General features: G+C 34.7%; 1 protein-coding gene and 1 long non-coding RNA gene across 3 annotated transcripts in view; one reads left to right on the plus strand and one right to left on the minus strand.

The window, feature by feature from the left end:
- Nucleotides 1–20193, plus strand: part of LOC118182338 (uncharacterized) — a 315423-nt gene that overhangs the window by 4708 nt on the left and 290522 nt on the right. The gene's annotated exons all lie outside the window — the stretch shown is intronic.
- The window catches only part of LOC118182337 (MFS-type transporter SLC18B1-like), a 135716-nt gene continuing 129068 nt past the window's right edge, over nucleotides 13546–20193 (minus strand). Inside the window, exons 13-15 of the mRNA XM_035351672.2 lie at nucleotides 15760–15831; nucleotides 15595–15688; nucleotides 13546–13803 (exon numbers count right to left, since the gene is read on the minus strand). Of these exons, the coding sequence (XP_035207563.1) occupies nucleotides 13708–13803; nucleotides 15595–15688; nucleotides 15760–15831 (262 nt within the window). The 3' untranslated portion in view covers nucleotides 13546–13707. The remainder of the gene's footprint in view (nucleotides 13804–15594; nucleotides 15689–15759; nucleotides 15832–20193) is intronic.

The following is a 20193-nucleotide window of genomic DNA, read 5'->3' on the forward strand; positions in this document are numbered from 1 at the left end:
TTCAAATTTCAATTTTGTGTTCAAATGTCGGGTTTTTCGGCACCCACCTGGCACACAATTTTTTGAACAGCAGGTGCTTAGTGACAATCTCTTGCAACAAGGATTGTGATATCTGCAGAAAATGGCTGCTCAGCTTCGTAATCGTGAAGCGACGGTTCTCCATCACGAGCTGCCGCACAAGCTGAACAAGATCATCATTGATGAGGGACTGTCTGCCACTGCACTCTTCATTATGAGCACTTTGATGACCTTCTGAAAACTGCCTACACCAACGATGCATCATCTGCTTTACTCATGATGTTTGTCCCATAGACCTGACAATTAATTTCAATTGGCGCAGTACTTGCATTCAAGAACTTTATCACTGACCCAACCTCGCAGGCGGCAGGAGAAGGAATAAGAGCTTCCATCTCGGACCACTGCAACCACGCTACTGGCACGAGGCACAAGCGTCTAGCCCCTCAGATGCTAGTTTCCTCCTGATCATTTGTGCAGATTCACGCGCAGCGTGTTTACTCGAAAAAGCTTGGAGTGGTCAAAGCCGTTTTTTTAAAACGACACTCGTTTAAAACGTTGCAAACTTGGTGCGCATTACTGAGTGAAATTAATCTCTTTTATTAGTTTATCTGAAATAGTTTTCTTTTTAATTGGTATACATATTTATTTGTTCAGATGTTATGTTTTATTATAAATCTGTACATAAAGGAAGAATTCCTGATTTATTCACCTACAGATCATCGCCCAAAGCTATTAGAGATATCAAAACTTAGGAGCTTATTCCTTCTTTACCGAAGATGTTATTTAAGAAGCGATTTTTAAGATTCGACGGGCAAAACGTGTTTTTATGTTTTTCATATAAGGAAGAAACAGATGTACATAAAATTCTTGCTTTAAAATGTATGGAATATGAATACCTAAAAACCAATTTCAAACGTTTTCAAAATTCGGCCCCAAAGGGGGGAAACGTGTTCTTTACATATTCCTTCATATCTCAGATAAGACATATAAGACAAACTTATGAATTATTGCTGTAAAATGTAAGGAATGTGAATAAATGCTGACATCAACATGTGTGGGGATAAAATACAAGTTTACATAATGTACAAGTAAGCCTTATTCAAGGTACAGGAATACCAGGTACCTTTACCAGGTATGTTAAGCTAGTTAGCATTAAAAAAATTAAGGTTTCTACCATTTAATGTTATTAATAATTAAAACCCCAAAATAAAAATGTAGCAGCATGTGGCAATTCACAAAACTGTGATGAGATTGTTACAATGTTCAGTTAGTTTTAAACAATTCTACACATAATAAAATGGCCAGTGCACAACATGTGAATGTACATGGGGTTGAATAATTAGAAAATAAAAAACTTGACAAATATTAAATAGTAGAAAATATTGCTTACTGTTCAAATTTGGAATTGACTCAGTTTCACCAAAATATATTTATCAACATTAAAATGTTTGGTAATAATCTATTGACTGAACAGTATAAAAGTCAATGAATGATTGATTGTATGGACAATATTTGGTACTGTTGGACTTGGGGGGGGAGGAAGGAAGACAGTAATGCAAGGAAGATGAAGAAAAATAGACTTACTCATTAATCACAGAATACATCAGCCTACCACGAGGACCTGAGATAAAGGTTTAAAACCCTGTTCTGAACTTCTACATCTGTTCCTGATCATTTTAAGGATCAGAGTGGGAATTTATCTTATTATTAAAGAGAAGTTCTGAAGAATGAGAGAAATATTATATAAATAAGAAAAAAAAAATATATCATCTGACACATATAAAACACTTACAGGCAGTTGAAAGAAGATGTTAGATGATAAAAATGGACAAAAGGAATTGTGAATAGGTACTAATGACTATTGTTAAAATATATATTTTTCACTAGATATGTTAAGTTTTTTCTGTGCTATTATGTGTAAAATTTTTGTGATCCAAAATAATTTTTAGAATTGTATTATTATCTTCATTCTGTGTTACTATTTTGTCATTTATTAATAATAAATAAAAAATTTAAATGGACAAAATAATTTTCATTATATTTCTGTGTTACTATAAGTTACTATTTTGTCAGTTCACTTTTCATTTTGTATTTGAGAATCTTTTGGGTATTATATTTTTATTAGGTGGAATATCTTTATTAGCACTTGGGAAATGTATTTCTTGTGCATTTAACATATCAACCGCTTCTAGTTGTAGTGGTGCTAACTTAAGAATCTTGTTTAACACATCACATTGTTTGTCAGATTTTAATGAATCTACTAATTCTAAACATGTTTGTTTTAGTTCATTCTTTCTGTGTTCTCAGGGGCATAGCTAGAGGGGGGCAAGGGGGGCATCTGTTCCCGGGCGCAGAATCCAAGGGGTGCCAAACTGATGCTACGACATTTTAGAATTAAATCTTTTCCATTCTTGGCGAGCAGTAGGGGGCACGAAATCTTCAGTTGTCTCTGGGTGCTGAAAACCCTAGCTACGACTCTGTGTGTTCCAGTGAGAGGGTCTGCGATTTTTTTTTCGGCTACTTAATTCAAAATTCATTTTCATCATTTATAATAAGTGGATAATTCATTATGTATTGTAGTTGTAGTATAAGTAGCAGTATTTCTAGTGTGCTGATGTAAGTAATGTATTTAATAAGTAACAGTATTTTTAGTGTGCTGATGTAATTAATGTATCTAATAAGTAGCAGTATTTCTAGTGTGCTGATGTAAGCAATGTATTTAATAAGTAGCAGTATTTCTAGTGTGTTTGCACATACTCCACCTAACTTATAAGGTATTTCTCCCGCCTTCTTGGTGTGGTGGTCTGCACACTGGGCGCATATTCCGGAGGTCCGTGGTTCGATTCCCGGCGAAGGCATTGCTAATTTTTCAATCCCTCTTGCTTCCAATGTAAAATTCTAATGTCTGTACAGTGGTGCCCGAACTAAAAGGGTGTTAGATGATTGTTCTCCACACCCAGGATTTGGCGATTAGGTAAAGTATTTCTCCCACCTTCTTGGCATGCCTTCATGGTGTGATATGTATCCAGAGGTCCGCGGTTTGATTCCCGGTGAAGGCGTTGCATATTTTTCATCTTGCCTGCTTTCAGAAAAATACCTAATGTCTCTACAAACTGATGAATCGATACAGCTGCATATATGTCATTGAATGCATAGATTACACACAGTGCACTGTATGTGACATGTACAAGTTTTGTTACTTTTATGTATAGTGTATATTTCTGTATGTGTTGATGAAACAGACCATCCATTCTCATTCTCTATTACTTATAAACATAGTGTTTCAATTGTTTTATGTCTGATTCTTAAAACCCAAATCTTACTTGTTAATTTAACTTTATTTGCTGTAATTAAGCAGTTAATCATTTTATCTCTTACAAATCTCATAATACCATGTATAGTGTTATCCAATCTCTTAACATTTTTTCCATGAAGATAAATATATTTTAATGTTCGGTGAATTCATTCGATGTACATGTTTGTGTTAACACCACTGTGAAGTCTATAACAGTATGCCCAGCTAGATGTATTTTATAAATAATACGCTTCAAAGTAATTTACAAATTCAATAGTGTCAGGATCTTCTTTAAGTAATTTTATTGCTGCTTCTGTCAGTGTATGAAAAGTATGAATGTCTTGTTCTTCTAAGAGAGATCTAATAATTTTATATGCTTTTGCCTGTTTTTCAACACCATTGATTTTCTTTTTTTTTTAAATTGTTTGTCCAGGCTCTATCAATATGCCATGCACAAAAAAGACGTTTCTGTAGTGAACCCATTTCAGACATAAATATTTGTGGTTGTATTTGCCCAACATTTTCTTTAATACATGGAAAAAAAAAAAAAAAAAATGATAGCACTGGCTGATCACATGGATTAGAAATTAAAAATGCACACGGGAATCCTTGGCACAAATCATCTATTGTAAGTAAAGTTACGAGTTCAAATCTGTATGCATTCACCCCATGTGTACCATCAATACATATACAAGTCAGAACTAAATTTTTTCAGTATCTCTCTTTGTGCTTCTGTCATCATTATCAAAACAAAATTATTTCCTTTTAGAAATGAATATTGTGTACAATATTCACTCATGCTATGTTGATCCCTGGGTTTTATAAAATGAAATGCATGGATGTTCAGAATTTTGCATTTCAGGTACCCACGTATCTACACAAACCTAATCATTTTCATGTTTAACAGAATTAGAAGACAAATTGAAAGATTTTTTGATGTTATGTAAATCTTGTTTTGTAAGTAAATGAACCTTCTCAAGCCCAGCATCTCATAGAGAATTTCTAATTTCATCTAAAATATTATCCAGAGAAATTTTTGCTGCTATCTTTGATGCAATATTTTTTATTTCATCTGTTGTTAAAAATAAGTGACCTAAATCATTCCGATGCCCAATATGTATTTTCTGATATGTGTGTGTGCGTGAGATTATGGCAAAGCCTTGAGGGCTATCTGCCTAAGGGGAGGGATGCCTTCGTGGAGCACTTTCGGTTTAATCCTAGTATCCGGTGCACACGGAATTTGGCTACTTTTGGTGACTTTATGATGAGCAGTAAAAACGGGACATATACGATGAGTAGTTAACGGGTCATTCAAAGAAAATATACAGTTAAACATAGTATATACTATGTATATAGTATATATAGTATGTGTGTATAGTATATATATAGACGTTCTTTGGATCATTTTTGGTGTTGGCGATAATTTTCAAAGTTGCGCCAAGGCTGCACCGTATACTAGGATTTTACCGCACTTTCTAAGGGAAACTGGTTCGTATACACGTTACGCATGGGGAAAACCATGAAAACGCCCAAGCAGCCAGTCCATTCGCGGGATTCGAACCTCGGACCGAACTACCAGTGTTCAGCGACTTTACCGCTCGGCCGCTGGTGGGCCATATTTTTCTGATATGACACTACACATTTGCCATCTGTATGTTCTGTTACTTTTAATTCAGCTGGGCAATATGCATTTATTTTATTGCTATCAAGGATTTTTAAGTGACGCAAACCTTTACTTTCTGATATAAAATTTCCTGAACAGTGGCATTACACCATGTATATTAAATATGCTTACTCCATAAGAAATTTTGACTTCGTATTATTTTCAATTTCTGCCTTCTATGCCAAAAAATCATCAAATGAATTAAATTCCAGCTCAGTATGATTCAAATCAACATCATGAACATTATTGAAATGAAATATTATTTCTCGCTTTTCAAAATTAGCATAACATACAGGACACACATAATTACCTGTTAGAAGTATGAATTTTATTTTGATGATATTTCCAATTTTTTAGGTCATTAAATTTCAGATAGCAGTCCTCACATTTGTAGCTTGGTGATCGACCACTTTTTATAGAATAAATAATGTAGTATTATTAGAGTGTAATGTGTTGGTATGGCGTTTCAAACTGCATTTATTTTGGTACGTTTTTAAGCAATCAGAGCATACAAAATTATTCTCAGCCACACTAAAATTATTTGCACAATCAACCATACTATTAGAACTTAGTTTTCAGAGACTCAATGTAGTATTATTGTAATGAAATTTATATGCATGGCGTTTCAAATTGTATCTATAGTTGAAAGTTTTAAGCAATCACAGCAAACAAAATTACTCTCAGCTATACTAAAATCATTTGCGCAATGAACCATATCACTCGCAACACAATCAGAATTATCAGACATACCACAATTGGAATTATCGCACACGGTTATTCCTTCCTGATTTTGATTCGATTTAGAATCAAAAACACCTTCTGAGGAAACAGAAGTATTTGGCCCTGAAATGGGCAGTTTTTCTTGATTTTGTGCAGAAGATATAATAATCGAAGCAAAATAAAAAAAGAGAACTGTATCAGCGATCACACGCTACCACAGCAGTCAAAGAGCAGAGTAAATAACAGTAAATACGAGGCGCCTTCAGGAAAATGACGACATGCGCAGTAACCTGCGCAGATGTTCAGGGAGGAACCAGGAGGAAACTAGCGTCTGAGGGGCTAGACGCTTGTCTCTTTCCACTAGGACTCTCCTGTACAGCACCCCCTGGCGGCGTATAATGACGTTTCTGGGCATGGCTTCCTATGTAATTTTTAATCCTTATAATGTTCCCTACCTGCCCCAGAAGTTTGTCGCAACATTTACGTGACACCCTGTATATACACCGTGTTTCAAAAAGAATATACGTATTGCAAAGTGTTATTTTGTCCAAACTATCGATCACTGCGCCTCTGCTCGGATATTGGCGAAACGAATACATAGTCTAGTTTATATTAATAGCCGCTAGATGTCAGTTGTCTTCTGTTTTGCGCAGTAACCGTCACATGTTTAAAATGGCTACTTCGCAGCTGAAATCATTTTGTGTTCTCGAGTTTGGGAAGTGCAATTCCGTGATTATAGGGCAAAGATGTTTCAAATTGAGGTTCCAAAGTGATCCTGCGAATGGGTGGAACATTCGCAGATAGTATCGACAGTTTGTAAATGCAGGATGTGTATGTAAAGGAAAGAGTCCTGGCCGCCCTCGTGTTCCCGACGAAAATATTGCACGAATTCAAACTGCTTTCCAACGGTAGTTCTTCAAAATCAACTCGTCGTGTTAGTCGGGAGTTATAACTGCCTACAACAACATTTGGCGTGTTTTGAGACGTCGGTTGGTTATGAAGCCGTACAAGTTACATTTGGTACAGGCTCTGTGTCCTGATGACAAACGCAAACGTGTGGCATTTTGTAACGAGATTATTGATGCTATTGACAATGATAACACTTTCGCACAACGCATCGTGTTTGGTGATGAAGCAACTTTTCATGTTAGTGGACATGTAAACAAACACAATGTTCGAATTTGGGGCCTACAGAACCCACATGCAGCCATTGAACATCTACGAGATTCGCCCAAAATCAATGTGTTTTGTGCGATATCCCGATTATCTGTTTAAAGCCCATTCTTCTTTGATGGAAACACGGTTAACGGTCTGCATTATCTCTCTATGTTACAAAACTGGTTGTTTCCGAGGCTGCACGAAGACAACTTCATTTTTTAACAATACGGGGCATCCCCTCACTGGTGTCGCCAAATGCGTGATTATCTGAATCAAACTCTACTCAGCCGTTGGATTGGTCGTCAAGAAGCTGGCGACTTAGCATGTCTCAGCTGGCCTCCGTGGTCACCGGATTTGACACCCTGTGGTTTTTTCCTGTGGGGTTTTATTAAAGACATCGTTTATGTACCACCACTCCCACAGAACCTAGAAGAAGTGAAGAACCGATAACTACTGTCATAACATCAGCGACGACGGACATGATTGCCCGAGGTATGAAAGGAATTTGAGTATCGATGTGATATTGTTCATATCGCTGATGGAGGACATACTGAACATCTGTAACATCTGTAATCTGAACTTGAGAGGTTGGTACATATGTGTGTAAAGTTTCATATTCGTATAACATACAGTTTAATAAATATGTGCATTCGAAATACGTATATTCTTTTTGAAAATACGTATATTCTTTTTGAAACACGCTGTATTCAGTGGCGTAGCTAGGGTGGGGCAAGGGGGGACATCTGTCCCCGGGCGCAGCATCCAAGGGGCGCCAAATTGATGCTACGAAATTTTCTAATGAAATGTTTTCCATTCTTGGCACACAGAAAGGGGCGCAAATTCCTCAATTGTCCCCGGGCGCTGGAAACCCTGGCTGTATATATATATATATATAGAGAGAGAGAGAGAGAGAGAGATGTGTGCGTAATATAATCTGTAAATTCTTGACAACTATTGATATGTAATTCTTGATAGCTGAGTGGATATAAAGCTAGCATTCACAGACAGACATGGCCAAAGACACGACATAATTTATTGCTAGACAACTAATTATCCTTCTTCACACATTATCGTGCGTGCAATATTTCCCCTACAATTTTATACAGATTATCGCATCTTTAGATAATTGATGAAGCAGAGAGATAACTGATAAGTGTTAGCAAACCAATTTAGTGCGCATTCATCAGCAGCGAGGGATATAGCGTCCGTTCTTTGTTGAAATTTTGGTCTGTGATTGGATAAAAAATATTCGCAATGTTACGTGTTACATAAGATGATATGATAGATGTCGAACTTTAGAATGCTATGCTTTAGTATGCACTGCTATGCGTATGTGTATATATATATATATGCACACACATAACAGTCGATATGTAGGCAAAAAAGTTGGCTTTTAAAAAGTGAAAAGAATCAGGTTGAGCTCTTTTTTATTAGATTTTCATATGCAAACTCTATTTTCGTCATACGTTTAAAATGATGTAGCTTCATTATTCACTATGCATGATGACGATGCAAATTGTGTAGTCTTAAAATACCTAAAATACCACCTTTTACAATTTAATAAAAGAGACCGTGAATGTTGTTCATGAAATAGTGGCTGGAACAAATCACACCATAGCAATGTCCAAGAAGTGTCAAATGCTGACTCTTTCTTTTTTTTTTTTTCCCCAGATTTTGAAACTCGACATATACTTGTGTTGAATAAAAATGTCCCTCTCGGAACTTAACCGAAGGAAACATTTATTGAAAATGTTGTTTTAAATCTCATTAAGTCCAATAAAATGCAAACAAAATGTAAAAAAAAAAAAAAAAAACTAAAATAAAAGTTTTTCACCGAAGGTCTGAGAAATCTAAAGCTTTGTATAATACTGTTAGTTGTAATTTTGTTCATTTTATCTACGAAAAAAAGGTAGGAAGGCGTAAACCATACAGCAAACTCAACTGTAATATTTGTAAAATGACTGCATTACACCTTTGAAATTGTGCGGTAAAATGTATAAAGTATTGTTATTTTGTTAATTACCTTTTCCTTCGTTACATAATCATTTTAAGAGTTCGAAATAAATTAGAATTGTTAAATATATTTGAATTAATAAAATATATTTTGGACCAAGGACCAAGGCGTTTGAATTACGGAGTACCTTTGCAATTAATTGCAATTACCTCCACATCTTCGTTCAGAGAAATGAAGTAATTAAGAGAGAAGCATTCGCTAAAGTTGATGAAAGTACAGATAAACAAAAATCAAGAATCGTTGAGAGTCATATATTTGGGTGTCCGCCATGCTTCCTTTAAGCTGCTGAAGCTCGCTGCCGCGCACATATTTCTATGACCTACCACTGAAACTTTTATCTCCCGCTCACAGACCTACATCTCCGCCTGATCATATAATTAATACTATTAATAGAAATATTGTATATATTTAATCTCGTTTAAAATTTTATTTTATTTAGGTGAGTTTCTGCATGGCTCAAACGCAAAAAAAATTATCGAGAGCATTAGAGCAGGGTTTCCCAACCTTTTTCTTATATTGAAACCTTTTAAAGGAAAGGTTTTCTTCATCGACCCACTTCATTTTTCTCTATTATATACGGAATACATTACAATTATAATACATGGCACCTGAAAAACTTAAAGCCAAGAATATGAACAGACGTTTTGAAAACAAATTTTTTAATTAGATTTATGTGTTATTATTTTTTGTATTTTTGGGTATTTTTTAAAATTTTACAAATACAAACTAGTTTTAGAAAGACAACCACAAATTAAATTACGCAAAAGTTAGATTTTAATTTTCCCTATCATTACTACATAATTTTTAATATTTGGAATACAAGTGTTTAACTTAATTCTTAAAGCACCTCTCTTATTTATTTTTTTTAATTTATTAACCTTCCCCCCCCCCCGTGTATTAATTTGACTAAAGCCTGCTTCCACTAGACAAGAACAACTGCCAATAAATTTGCTTCCATAACAATTTTTATTTTGCGCCATTTTTCTAGAATAACTTTTAAACTTCAAAACTTAGCGTACCTATGTGTTTTGAATACGTTTTTGTATCATGTAGCTTTATACCAACAAACAATCAATGTTATTAATATATGTTTCTGAAATCAATAGGTATATCGATTATGCCAAACAATTGTCGGTGCATATTAGTTTATCAAACCCTTGATCATCATTGCCCCCCGCAGTGTATATCGACCCCGTTGGGAGCCCCTGCGTTAGATAGAGTCCTAGGCTTCGACGGCTGAAGACAACTGGGAAATTAAATTATACACATGACGTTCGTAGGTTAAATATTGTATTAGAATAGAATTTAAACATCTTCGTTACATTATTTTCCTGAAAAGAGAGGAAAAAATGTGTTAACTGCACTAAAAGAAGAAGTGTTTGAAATGACTCACAGATGGCACACGGCTAGATGTTTCTGTGCTGGATGAACTCTCCTTTGACCATAATCCGGTCAGAATGATTCTGGATATTAGCAGTTATACCTCATCAGACACAAGAGCCTTCACTGTTGTCTGGCAAAAGTTCGCCAAAGCTCTAAACAACATTCAATACACACTCCCAACGATACACTCAAGGGATGATATTGATAGTTTAATTCAGAACTTCACAACTGCCATTACTGCTGCTCACAACAATTCAAGGAGAGAGCTACCAAGAAAACGTAACTATAGAAGCAAGGAATTACAGCAGTTAATAAAACAACGTAATGCAGCCAGAAGACATTTCCAGCGAACCCATAGCCGGGAGGACAATAACATATTCAACGGGTTAGTCAATACTGTCAAGTCTCTTTTAAATACCCAAACACAATAAGACTGGACCAACTACCTCAATTCACTTTCCGCTGATGGCAACTTATCGTGGGAAGCCATTAAAAGGTATACGAAATGCCACAATAACATTCCGCCTCTTAAAGGCCCACAAAGGATCCATTACACTGAAATTGAGAAAGCAGAACTGTTAGCTATGCATCTGGAATCTCAATTTCGCACAAACAACATTCATGACACTACAACAGAAAAATCTAGTTCACAGCTTTTTTTCCAACTTCCCAACAAATCCAAGCGCTGACAAAATCATTCCAGCCTTCCTGTCAGAAGTCTATGCATATATCAAAAGAATCAAGAAAAAGAAAAGTCCTGGCATAGATTCCATCACCAGTTGTATGATAAAAAAGTTCCTAGTCAAGACCATTTTCACTATTACTAGAATTTGCAACCTTATTCTAAAATGGCAACACTTTCTTCAACCTTGGAAGACTGCGAAGATCATTCCGATCCTCAAGCCCGGAAAACCTCCATCTAAACCAGAGTCTTATCGCCATATCAGTTTACTCTCTTCCATCAGTAAAATCTGTGAAGCTCTCCTACTCAAGAGAATCAACGACTACAAAGAAAGCAATAATATCATCAGACCACACCAGTTTGGTTTTATGAAGCAACTGTCAACAACTAACCAGCTCTACAGAGTAGAAACCATCTCCGAGGGAATGGCAACACGTTAGGTCACTAGAGGACTGTTTCTAGACATTTCTAAGGCTTTTGAACGAGTCTGGCTGGATGCTCCCACCTACAAATTACACGCCCTGGGATTCCAAGGCTACATCATTATTAATTCCTACCTAACCGGTAGACACTTCGTAGTTCACATTTCTGGCACAATTTCCACAAGCCATGCCATCCAGGCTGGCGTTCCACAAGGGTCCTTACTTGGAACCACACTTTTTAATATTTACGTGAATGACATACCATCCACACAGGACACAACATTAGCTATGTATGCAGGCGACACTGCGATCCTAGCACAGAGGGCATTCGTAGGTCCAGTCATTCAACGATTACAAAACTACATCCATACATTAGAGACTTGGCTTGCAAAATGGAAAATTCAAGTCAACGTGGATAAAACACTGGCTATTACGTTCACAAAGGAAAAAAAAAAAAAAAAAAAAAAAAAAAAAAAAAAAAAAACCAAATTCAAGAAAAATCTCATCTTTAGTGGCACCCCTATTCCTTGGGCCAAGCAGGTCCCTTATCCTGGGGTGATCCTCAACAAAACTCTTTCATGAGCCCCACATATTACATCTATTATCTAAAAGTTTCGAGTTCGTAAAGCTAAACTATACCCTTTAATTGCTCGAAACAGTATTTTATCAATTGACAAGAAGTTACTCATTTATAAGTCCGTTCTCCGTCCATTACTATGTTATGCTAGTCCAGTTTGGGCCTATACCAAAAAATGTAATAGGAAAAAATTACAGACTTGACAAAATTCTGTTCTTAGAAAAATATAGTTAAAGCGAAGTGAAGAACTGAGTATGGAGCAACTACGCTCACATTATTATAAACTTGCTAAAAGTTTTCATGAAAAACAAAGAACAACTATTAATCCAGCCATTAAGATTTGTAATTATGACTACAATGACCTAGCAAATATGGACAGGCCCATGGCCCAACTGAATGTATATATTATGCAATATTTATTATAATGCCTTTACGGTTTATGTTAACCTTCTCTTATTGTATCTAATATGCATTCTTTTTAGTCTTACGTTCATAGTATTTATGTCTTACTTACCGGGTTCAAATTACCAGTGTTCGCCTAACCTTGCTTTTATCCACACGCTCATCAGCTCGACGACTTCTGGCCTGCATTCATTTGACATTGCTTAAAACTTTAATTAGCATTTAACTTCTGGCTTAAATATGAATTCTAAATTATTAATTATTCACTTTAAAAACTTTTATAAAAAACAAATTATTTTAGATACCTTTTAGGTTATTTCATCATACCATTCGCAATTCGCAAACTGTTCTACAAGGGGTAGAGCGTTGTCGCTCAGGTACCCTCGTGTACCAAACACCGTTCCACGGAAGAGAGATGGCACACGAGTTTCTACATTTCCACCTAATGCATCAATTTGCGAACAACGACCTCGAAAGTATCGTCGTCTGGCACTCTGATTAGGTAGTAAAGATCTATTCGTTTTTGTTTGTTGGCAGGCATTCATTTAGCTTATTCATCAAGTGTAGTCGGCTGATGTTTTTCGCCTTTCGTCATCTTACGTCAGTGCATGTTGCCGTTGTAATTCCAGATTTTAGCTCTCCTTTTTTATAGTTAATATCAAAATTTCGTTTAATCCTAGTGTACGGTACAAATGGGATTTGGCGACTTTGGGCGACATTATGATGAGCAGTTAACTAGTCATTTTGGTGTTGGCGACAATTTTCAAAATCCCGCAAAGGCCGTACCGTGTACTAGGATTTTATCCAAAATTTTAATGTCGAAAAATGTATAAGAAAAAGTTTTTAAAAAATGCATCGTGCAGTAGTTCTTTTACTCAGAAAATGGCTATAAAATAAAGTATGCGGCACATTTTTATTTCTATACAAAGCTCGCAACAGTACTGCTCTCTCTTTGATAAGGTAGCTATGAATACTGTCACTTCAAATTAAACGACTTCATTGTACAAGTATTTCGCTTCGTATTTTGATACTTTTCATAGCTGAACTCTGCACCTTTGAAGAAGCTTAAAGGGATACTTTTTCTTTTAGTCCTTTATATACTTTCAAGCTTGGATATTAAAAGCTATTGATAGCCTTTTACTTTGAATAAATTTTCTATTTTTGTGGAAAAAGATATTTTTTGAATTGTAAACTGAAGAAAAATACAAAAATTACATTAAATGTTTTAATAAAATTTTAAAAACAGTAACACACATTTTAAAAACAAAGGTAATTGAATGCTACAGGAAAATATGGAGTTATATAAATTAAACCGCGTATCATGATGAGATTGCATTTTCTGTGATGCCTTAAAATAGATGTTTCATAAAATCTCAGTGTTCAAGTATCGGTTGTCTTTCTTCCGCTGCACCTGGATGCGTTGGAGATCTGTAGTTCCGTTTGAAAGCAAAGATGAAAGCTGCTGCTACCTGAATAATGATGTTAAGTAACAGAAATATAATTAAATAATACATTACTCAAACCAAAAATATATATTTTAAGCTTAAATTAACCAAAACTTTGTTCTTTACAGTTCGTTTATTTGTGTTCCCAGAGTTTTATTATCAAGTTAATATACAGTATGCAATATACAAAGTCAATATACAATATGCAATTTACAAAGTCAATATACAATATGCAATATAAAAAGTTAATAACATATAGTGTTTTTGCAATTGTAAAATGCTATGTAAAACGTGAGAGAGAATAAAAAAATTATTAGCGAGAGGTACTCTGAAGAAATATGAAACCGAAAGTGAAATAAACAAGATAAATTGCGCGTGACGTAACAACAGGTATGAAGCATTAATGCTAAAAAGCATTGCTGTAATCTTCCCCGTTTTGCAACAGGTGCAGATAAATAAGCTGGCTAGAAGCCACTGGTAAAATTTACAGGGCCAATAAAATGTGATTTTGCAGCTAAGCTTTAAGTTAGGAACGCTAATACCTCTCGCAGTTTGAAATTCACACACATTTTTTTGACTGCTCAAAACCTATGCCACGACGAGTACACTAGTTGGCCAAAAGCCTTGCCGACAGTATAAATAACAGACAGCACGTTGCTGATCTTTAATAAATTAGGGCAAAGTACACAAGTGCTATCTGGCTAAGGGAAGGGATATTTTCTTGGAGGCTTTCTAAGGGAAACTGGGTCGTATTCACGTTACGCTTGAGAAAAACCACGGAAACCCCTATACAGCTAACCGTTCGTCGCGATTCAAATGTTACTTCCTTTTAGCTATGAATGGAAATGTTTGATAGTTGCTTATTGAGTAACAACTTATATGTGTTTATTTTATTGTTTACAATAAAAGCAATTGCACATTTCAAAGATTCCAAAGATTTAAATAATTCTTTATTAATGTAAGATATTAGTGTGCTTATCATGTAATAATGTTTTGTTACTTAAAATGACTCTAATAGTTTTAAGAAATAATACTCCACAATACGTAACATAGGAAAAATTAAGTATGGGTAAAGCTTCTGTGAGATACTTTACTCTTCACACAATTTTTTTTTTTTTTTTTTTTTTTTTTTTTTTTTTTTAAATCTCAGCTTGTAGAGTTTTTATTTTTTTAAAATCAGGAGACGTAAAAAACGTGTCGTGCCCTCTCCGAGACTCGAACCTTGGTCTGCTCGAATACGCGTTGAGTACGTTTCGAATTACACCACGAAGGCATGAGGAAAGGAGGGAGAAAATACCTTATAAGTTAACCATTCATAGTAATCTAAACAAAGAATAATAAGAGAATTCTGAATTTTATGAAGTGAAATATTTTATTGAAGGTGTATTCAAACAGTTAAAAAACAAAATATTTAAAACAACACGGAGTTAGTTTTATCAAAGGCTCGGAAAAAATGTTACAAGAGTATTTTCAATTAAATTTCAGATTACACATTTACTCATTACATAACTTTGAACTGAGGATTATAAATAAGAAATAGTTAGTGGCGACTCGTCGAAAAAAAAATAGCAGTGGTTTTAAGAGATTAATTAAGACAGTACCTGGCTATATTGATAGTGATTTCATTTTTATAAAATTATGTTTTGTTTGTTTTTATGGCATTTTATTACTTATATAATTTTTTAGTATCTATTTACTCTTTAACTGAACATCTTTTGTATATGGTTTATAGGTATGTATGTGGTGAGATTTTATGTTATGAGCAGCATCTAGAAATAAAGATTTTATCATAAGAAAAATAGTAAGAATATATACCGAAACAGCCTCAAGTCCAAACAGTATATAAGTTGCTTTTCTGACACCTAAGTAAAAGTCAGTGAATCCTGTAGTTACAGTACCTGAAGCATATCTGCAAACAGAATAGAAGTTTATTTGTTGGAAGCTCAAAACACTGTTAAAGTTCTATTTCATTATACTTACCCCAGTGTAGATCCAAATAAAAAGACCAGAAAGCTAATTTGACCAGCTACTTCTGCATAACTTCGTGTCTTTCTGTAAAAACCAACAAAATGTTTGATGTTAAAAAGACATTTTCTGTAAAATTTAATTTTATGTAGATATATAACTAGGAAAATTATAATTATATATATATTTATATATAATAAAATTATAAAATTAATTAAGAATATATGTATGTAATCAGGAGGTAAAAATTAAATCAAATTATGAAAAAGGGCCTAGTCCCCAAAAGGAAATACAAAAAATAAAATAAAATAAAAATTGAAATATATATATGAAATGTATTTTCTCATACATTATTTGTGTTGTGCAGCCTGGGCAACAGGAATAACACAAAAATTTTGGAATATAAAGTGATACGTTTATTTTAGCATCCATCTCACAAGCGTTCCTCCTGTACCTTAAGGAGAAACCCTATTTATAGATATGTGTGTGTCCTGGTGCTCATCCAATCAGCGATATTAATTAAAATCACGAGGTGACGCTATCTTCTCATCAGGAGTGTTCTTAAGGATTTTATGTAATATGACAGATTTATGAGTTTGGCGATTTGGTGGGCGCCAACAGGTTAATATAATTTATAATAAAGAAAGGATTTCGCCAAAATTTAGGAACAGGGATGCAATTTCGGAGAGAATCGCCAACACATTATTAAGGAATATGATTAGAATTTAATTTAATCAATTGATTTAAAAATATCATTATATATATATATATATAATTAATAAGCTAGGTTGTATATATATATCTATATAATTAATAAGCTAGGTTGTATATATATATCTATATAATTAATAAGCTAGGTTGTATATATATATATATATATATATATATATATATATACATGTGCATTTATATATGCGTATGTGTATTATTTACGTAGTTTAAGAATTAATTGCCTCAACTTTAAGGGGTGACGTAAAATTACATAAGAAATAAATTTCGCAATGCAATGTGTGGTGGAATATGAAATGTGTGAACGTGGAAACTTAGTAAGTAGGAAGAACGTATGCAAATACGCAATTATATATAGGAGTTAACATCAGCCATTGGTGGTTTTTTTTTTTTTTTTTTTTTTTTTTTTTTTCACGTACCTTCAATGATGGTGTTGGAAGCTTCCTGTGATATCTTGAAAGACCCTTAAGAAAAGGCTGAGGCAAATATATATATAAAAAAAAAGAGTGCATTGCCTCGGAGGAGAAAAAATCCAATCAAGTGGAGGAGACATCAAAAAGTTGCCAATGAATCGAGTGTGGTCTCATTGCACAATCAGTCTCTTAAAATTTCATAGTCTATATGTTTAGAAACGTTGCAGTGCTTGAATTGATTGCATTGTTGAAGGAATTAGAGTTAATGTTGTGTAAATATTCATCCACAGTTTTAATACTGAGGTCCTTTATAATCCGCTGTAGAGAAATATGGAACGAATATCTCTGCCTCGGCATAACTTCGGGAGTAGAATGGCGTTCCCAGCAAAGAAAGAAATTTAATGGTAATATTCATAGCTTTGCTGCATACTTAGGAGATGTGATTATTTCAGAATAGAATAGTCCGAAATTCAGTTTGACTCCAAGGTAATCAACAGTTATAATCTTGGTGTATTTTGTGTTTAAGTACCTTGTGCAAATTGCGTTTACGGTCCCGTGTGGTGATGAGGAGCTTAAACTTGTCAGCATTTATCGAAGTCCTCCAAAAGTTTCACCAAGTTCCTGTGAAATTTTATCTTGAATGTTCACTAAAAGTATAACTTTTTTGACAGAACGAGTGAGGATCACCGTGTCATGGGCATAGAAAGAACACAGAGAGCTAAAAATCGTTTTAATCGAGGATGTTTACAAACGGTAATGTTTGATATTTACAAGAATTGTTCAAAATAAACATCCACCTACTGTAATACTACATACATCAAGATGAAGACAAAGTGACCTGGGGTACATTTGGAAGAGTTCCATCACGTGCCAGGTACTTCTGCAGCACAGCCGCTAATTTTGTTGACAGGGTCTCCAGATGAATCAGTCTGCGTTTTTTAAAAGGACTCAGTCGTGATTGAGATTACATGTATTGCGTACATTACTAAACTGCTTAAATTAAACGGGGGTTAGCGGAGTCCGGTTTCGAAGCTTCTCAGTTTTGAAGTGAAATCGTAATTTCAGTTGGAGTCTCCCCCCCCCAATGAGGTATGATGTTTTAATTCATTATTTAAATTTTGTATCATAAATGTAACTTATGTATTTATTTTTATTAGTCCAAAGAGGCTTTGTTCCTGAAGGACTATTGTTTTCGTTTTGCGATTTTGCGTTGGTTCACTATAAATGTCCGTTTCATTTTTCAAACTGTTGCCACCAAATGTTAGAGCTCTGTATTATATTTGAAGAAATTAAATAATGAAAAATCGGCATAATGTATGTATATTTCTCGCATTGTGATAAAACAACGGTACATAGAGCCATCGAATTTTGAATGACGTAATCCTACTGCGAATACGGGCATGTGGAAGCCCAAATTTGAAATTTGGAATTTGTTTTATTATCGATTTCATATTTTGTAAAACTTTAACGAATTTTTGATTAAAAATACTCAAAGATTTCAAAGCGAGCAATGGCAACGTTGTACAAAAAAAAAAAAAAAAAAAAAAAATATCTCCAGCGTGTGAGACTTTATATCGGAAATTCTAAAAATATGCTCAATTTAAAACTATTTTGCGATATTGCTCTTGAACTGAAATTTATGGTTTAAGTGCGAATAACGTGATATTTAATAAATAAAGGTAAGAGACAAAATGTTAAAAACGCCCCTTTGAACGTAATTTAAAATCTGAAATCTTTAATATTTTTATTTAATTCTTTACATTTTTGGCCCACCAGCGGCCGAGCGGTAAAGTCGCTGAACACTGGTAGTTCGGTCCGAGGTTCGAATCCCGCGAACGGGCTGGCTGCATGGGCGTTTTCGTGGTTTTCCCCATGTGTAACGTGTATACGAGCCAGTTTCCCTTAGAAAGTCCTCCACGAAAGGCATCCCTCCTCTTATGCAGATAGCCCTAGTGTGCTTTGTCATAATTAAATACACCACACCACTTTACATTTTTGTATTTTAAGGTACTGATGCCTATATATTCTAAAAGCCCATTAGCTTTGTCGAGGTTAAAACTTACGGCTGTATTTGTGATGTCACTGTAACTGAGGTCATTATAGCCACAATCTACACCGTTATGTATGTTTCCAAAAATTTATGTAAGCATTCAGTTTGAGTTAACAGTAGGAAAACTACTAAACTTGAAAAGTATTTTACTTAGCATTTTTTTTTAAACTGGATCTGGATCGTAAATTTAAAGTCTTGCCTCTACTACAAAGAGTAATCACCAGTAGATATCTTGGTCCTTGAGCTCTTACTTTATTTATTTATTTTTTTTTCAGTCAAAGGCACACTGTCTTGTGTGCCGCGTCCTGGGGACGAAAAAAACTAAGAAACACTGGTGGCAAGTCAGGAAAATCATTCCTTCGTGAAAGTTCAAGCATTTAAACAAAGATGCTGAAATTAATCCATTTAAGCAATAATGCCTTCGTAAATACATGAGTAGGTGCGGCTGAAGTCTTACACACAGTTAGCAGCTACGTGAGCGTGCATAGAGCAGGAGAAACGAGTACATCGTAAAGTCACATGACATAAAGTCAAATTCAGATTGATCCTTGCTTTAAGCAGAGCGGTTATGATGATGAGACGTAAAAAGCTGATATCTAAAATACATGTAATTTTAAAAAAATGTAGCTGGGATTATTCTAACTGAACTTCAGAGAGTAAGTAATTTCCACGTTTGTAAATATTTAAATTACACAGTTCAATGGCTTTGCAAAATCAAAGTCCGTTGAAGAAACACGAAAAGCACACTTTAAAATAACATCAAACTTGGCTATACACAAAAACGGTGCACAGTTCACTTTGTCAAGATGATTTATAAAAATCACAAAGTCCTTGGTGCAAAACACTAAACACAAACTAGGCAAAAAAGTGATTAAATAAGATACGAAAAAAAAAATACGAAATATTTACATTATGTATTATCACTACCACCGTGGGTTGTGGTGCATTGAACGTGGGCGTTTTACAAAACTCTGAGTGGGATCGTAGGTAGTAAGATTTCTTATGGCAGAGTATGGAGAATTTTGCATACTTGTGAAAGAATTGTGTGCTGTGGTCAGAATATGTTCCTGAATTGGTAGAATTTTTAACTCTTCATTGAGCTGCGAGTTTCTTATGAACCAGGGAGCGTTTGTAATAGATCGAAGTATCTTGTTTTGTAACACATTCATCTTCTGTCTGTCTGTTTTCGTTGCTGTAGCCCAGGCCAGGTATACAATAAAACTGGACAAATTAAGGGGATATAAAGTGTTCTTTTAA

The sequence above is a fragment of the Stegodyphus dumicola genome, chromosome X2 (assembly GCF_044657685.1).
Source record: "Stegodyphus dumicola isolate Sdum_Otavi_A_Nest chromosome X2, ASM4465768v1".
Lineage (NCBI taxonomy): Eukaryota > Metazoa > Arthropoda > Arachnida > Araneae > Eresidae > Stegodyphus > Stegodyphus dumicola.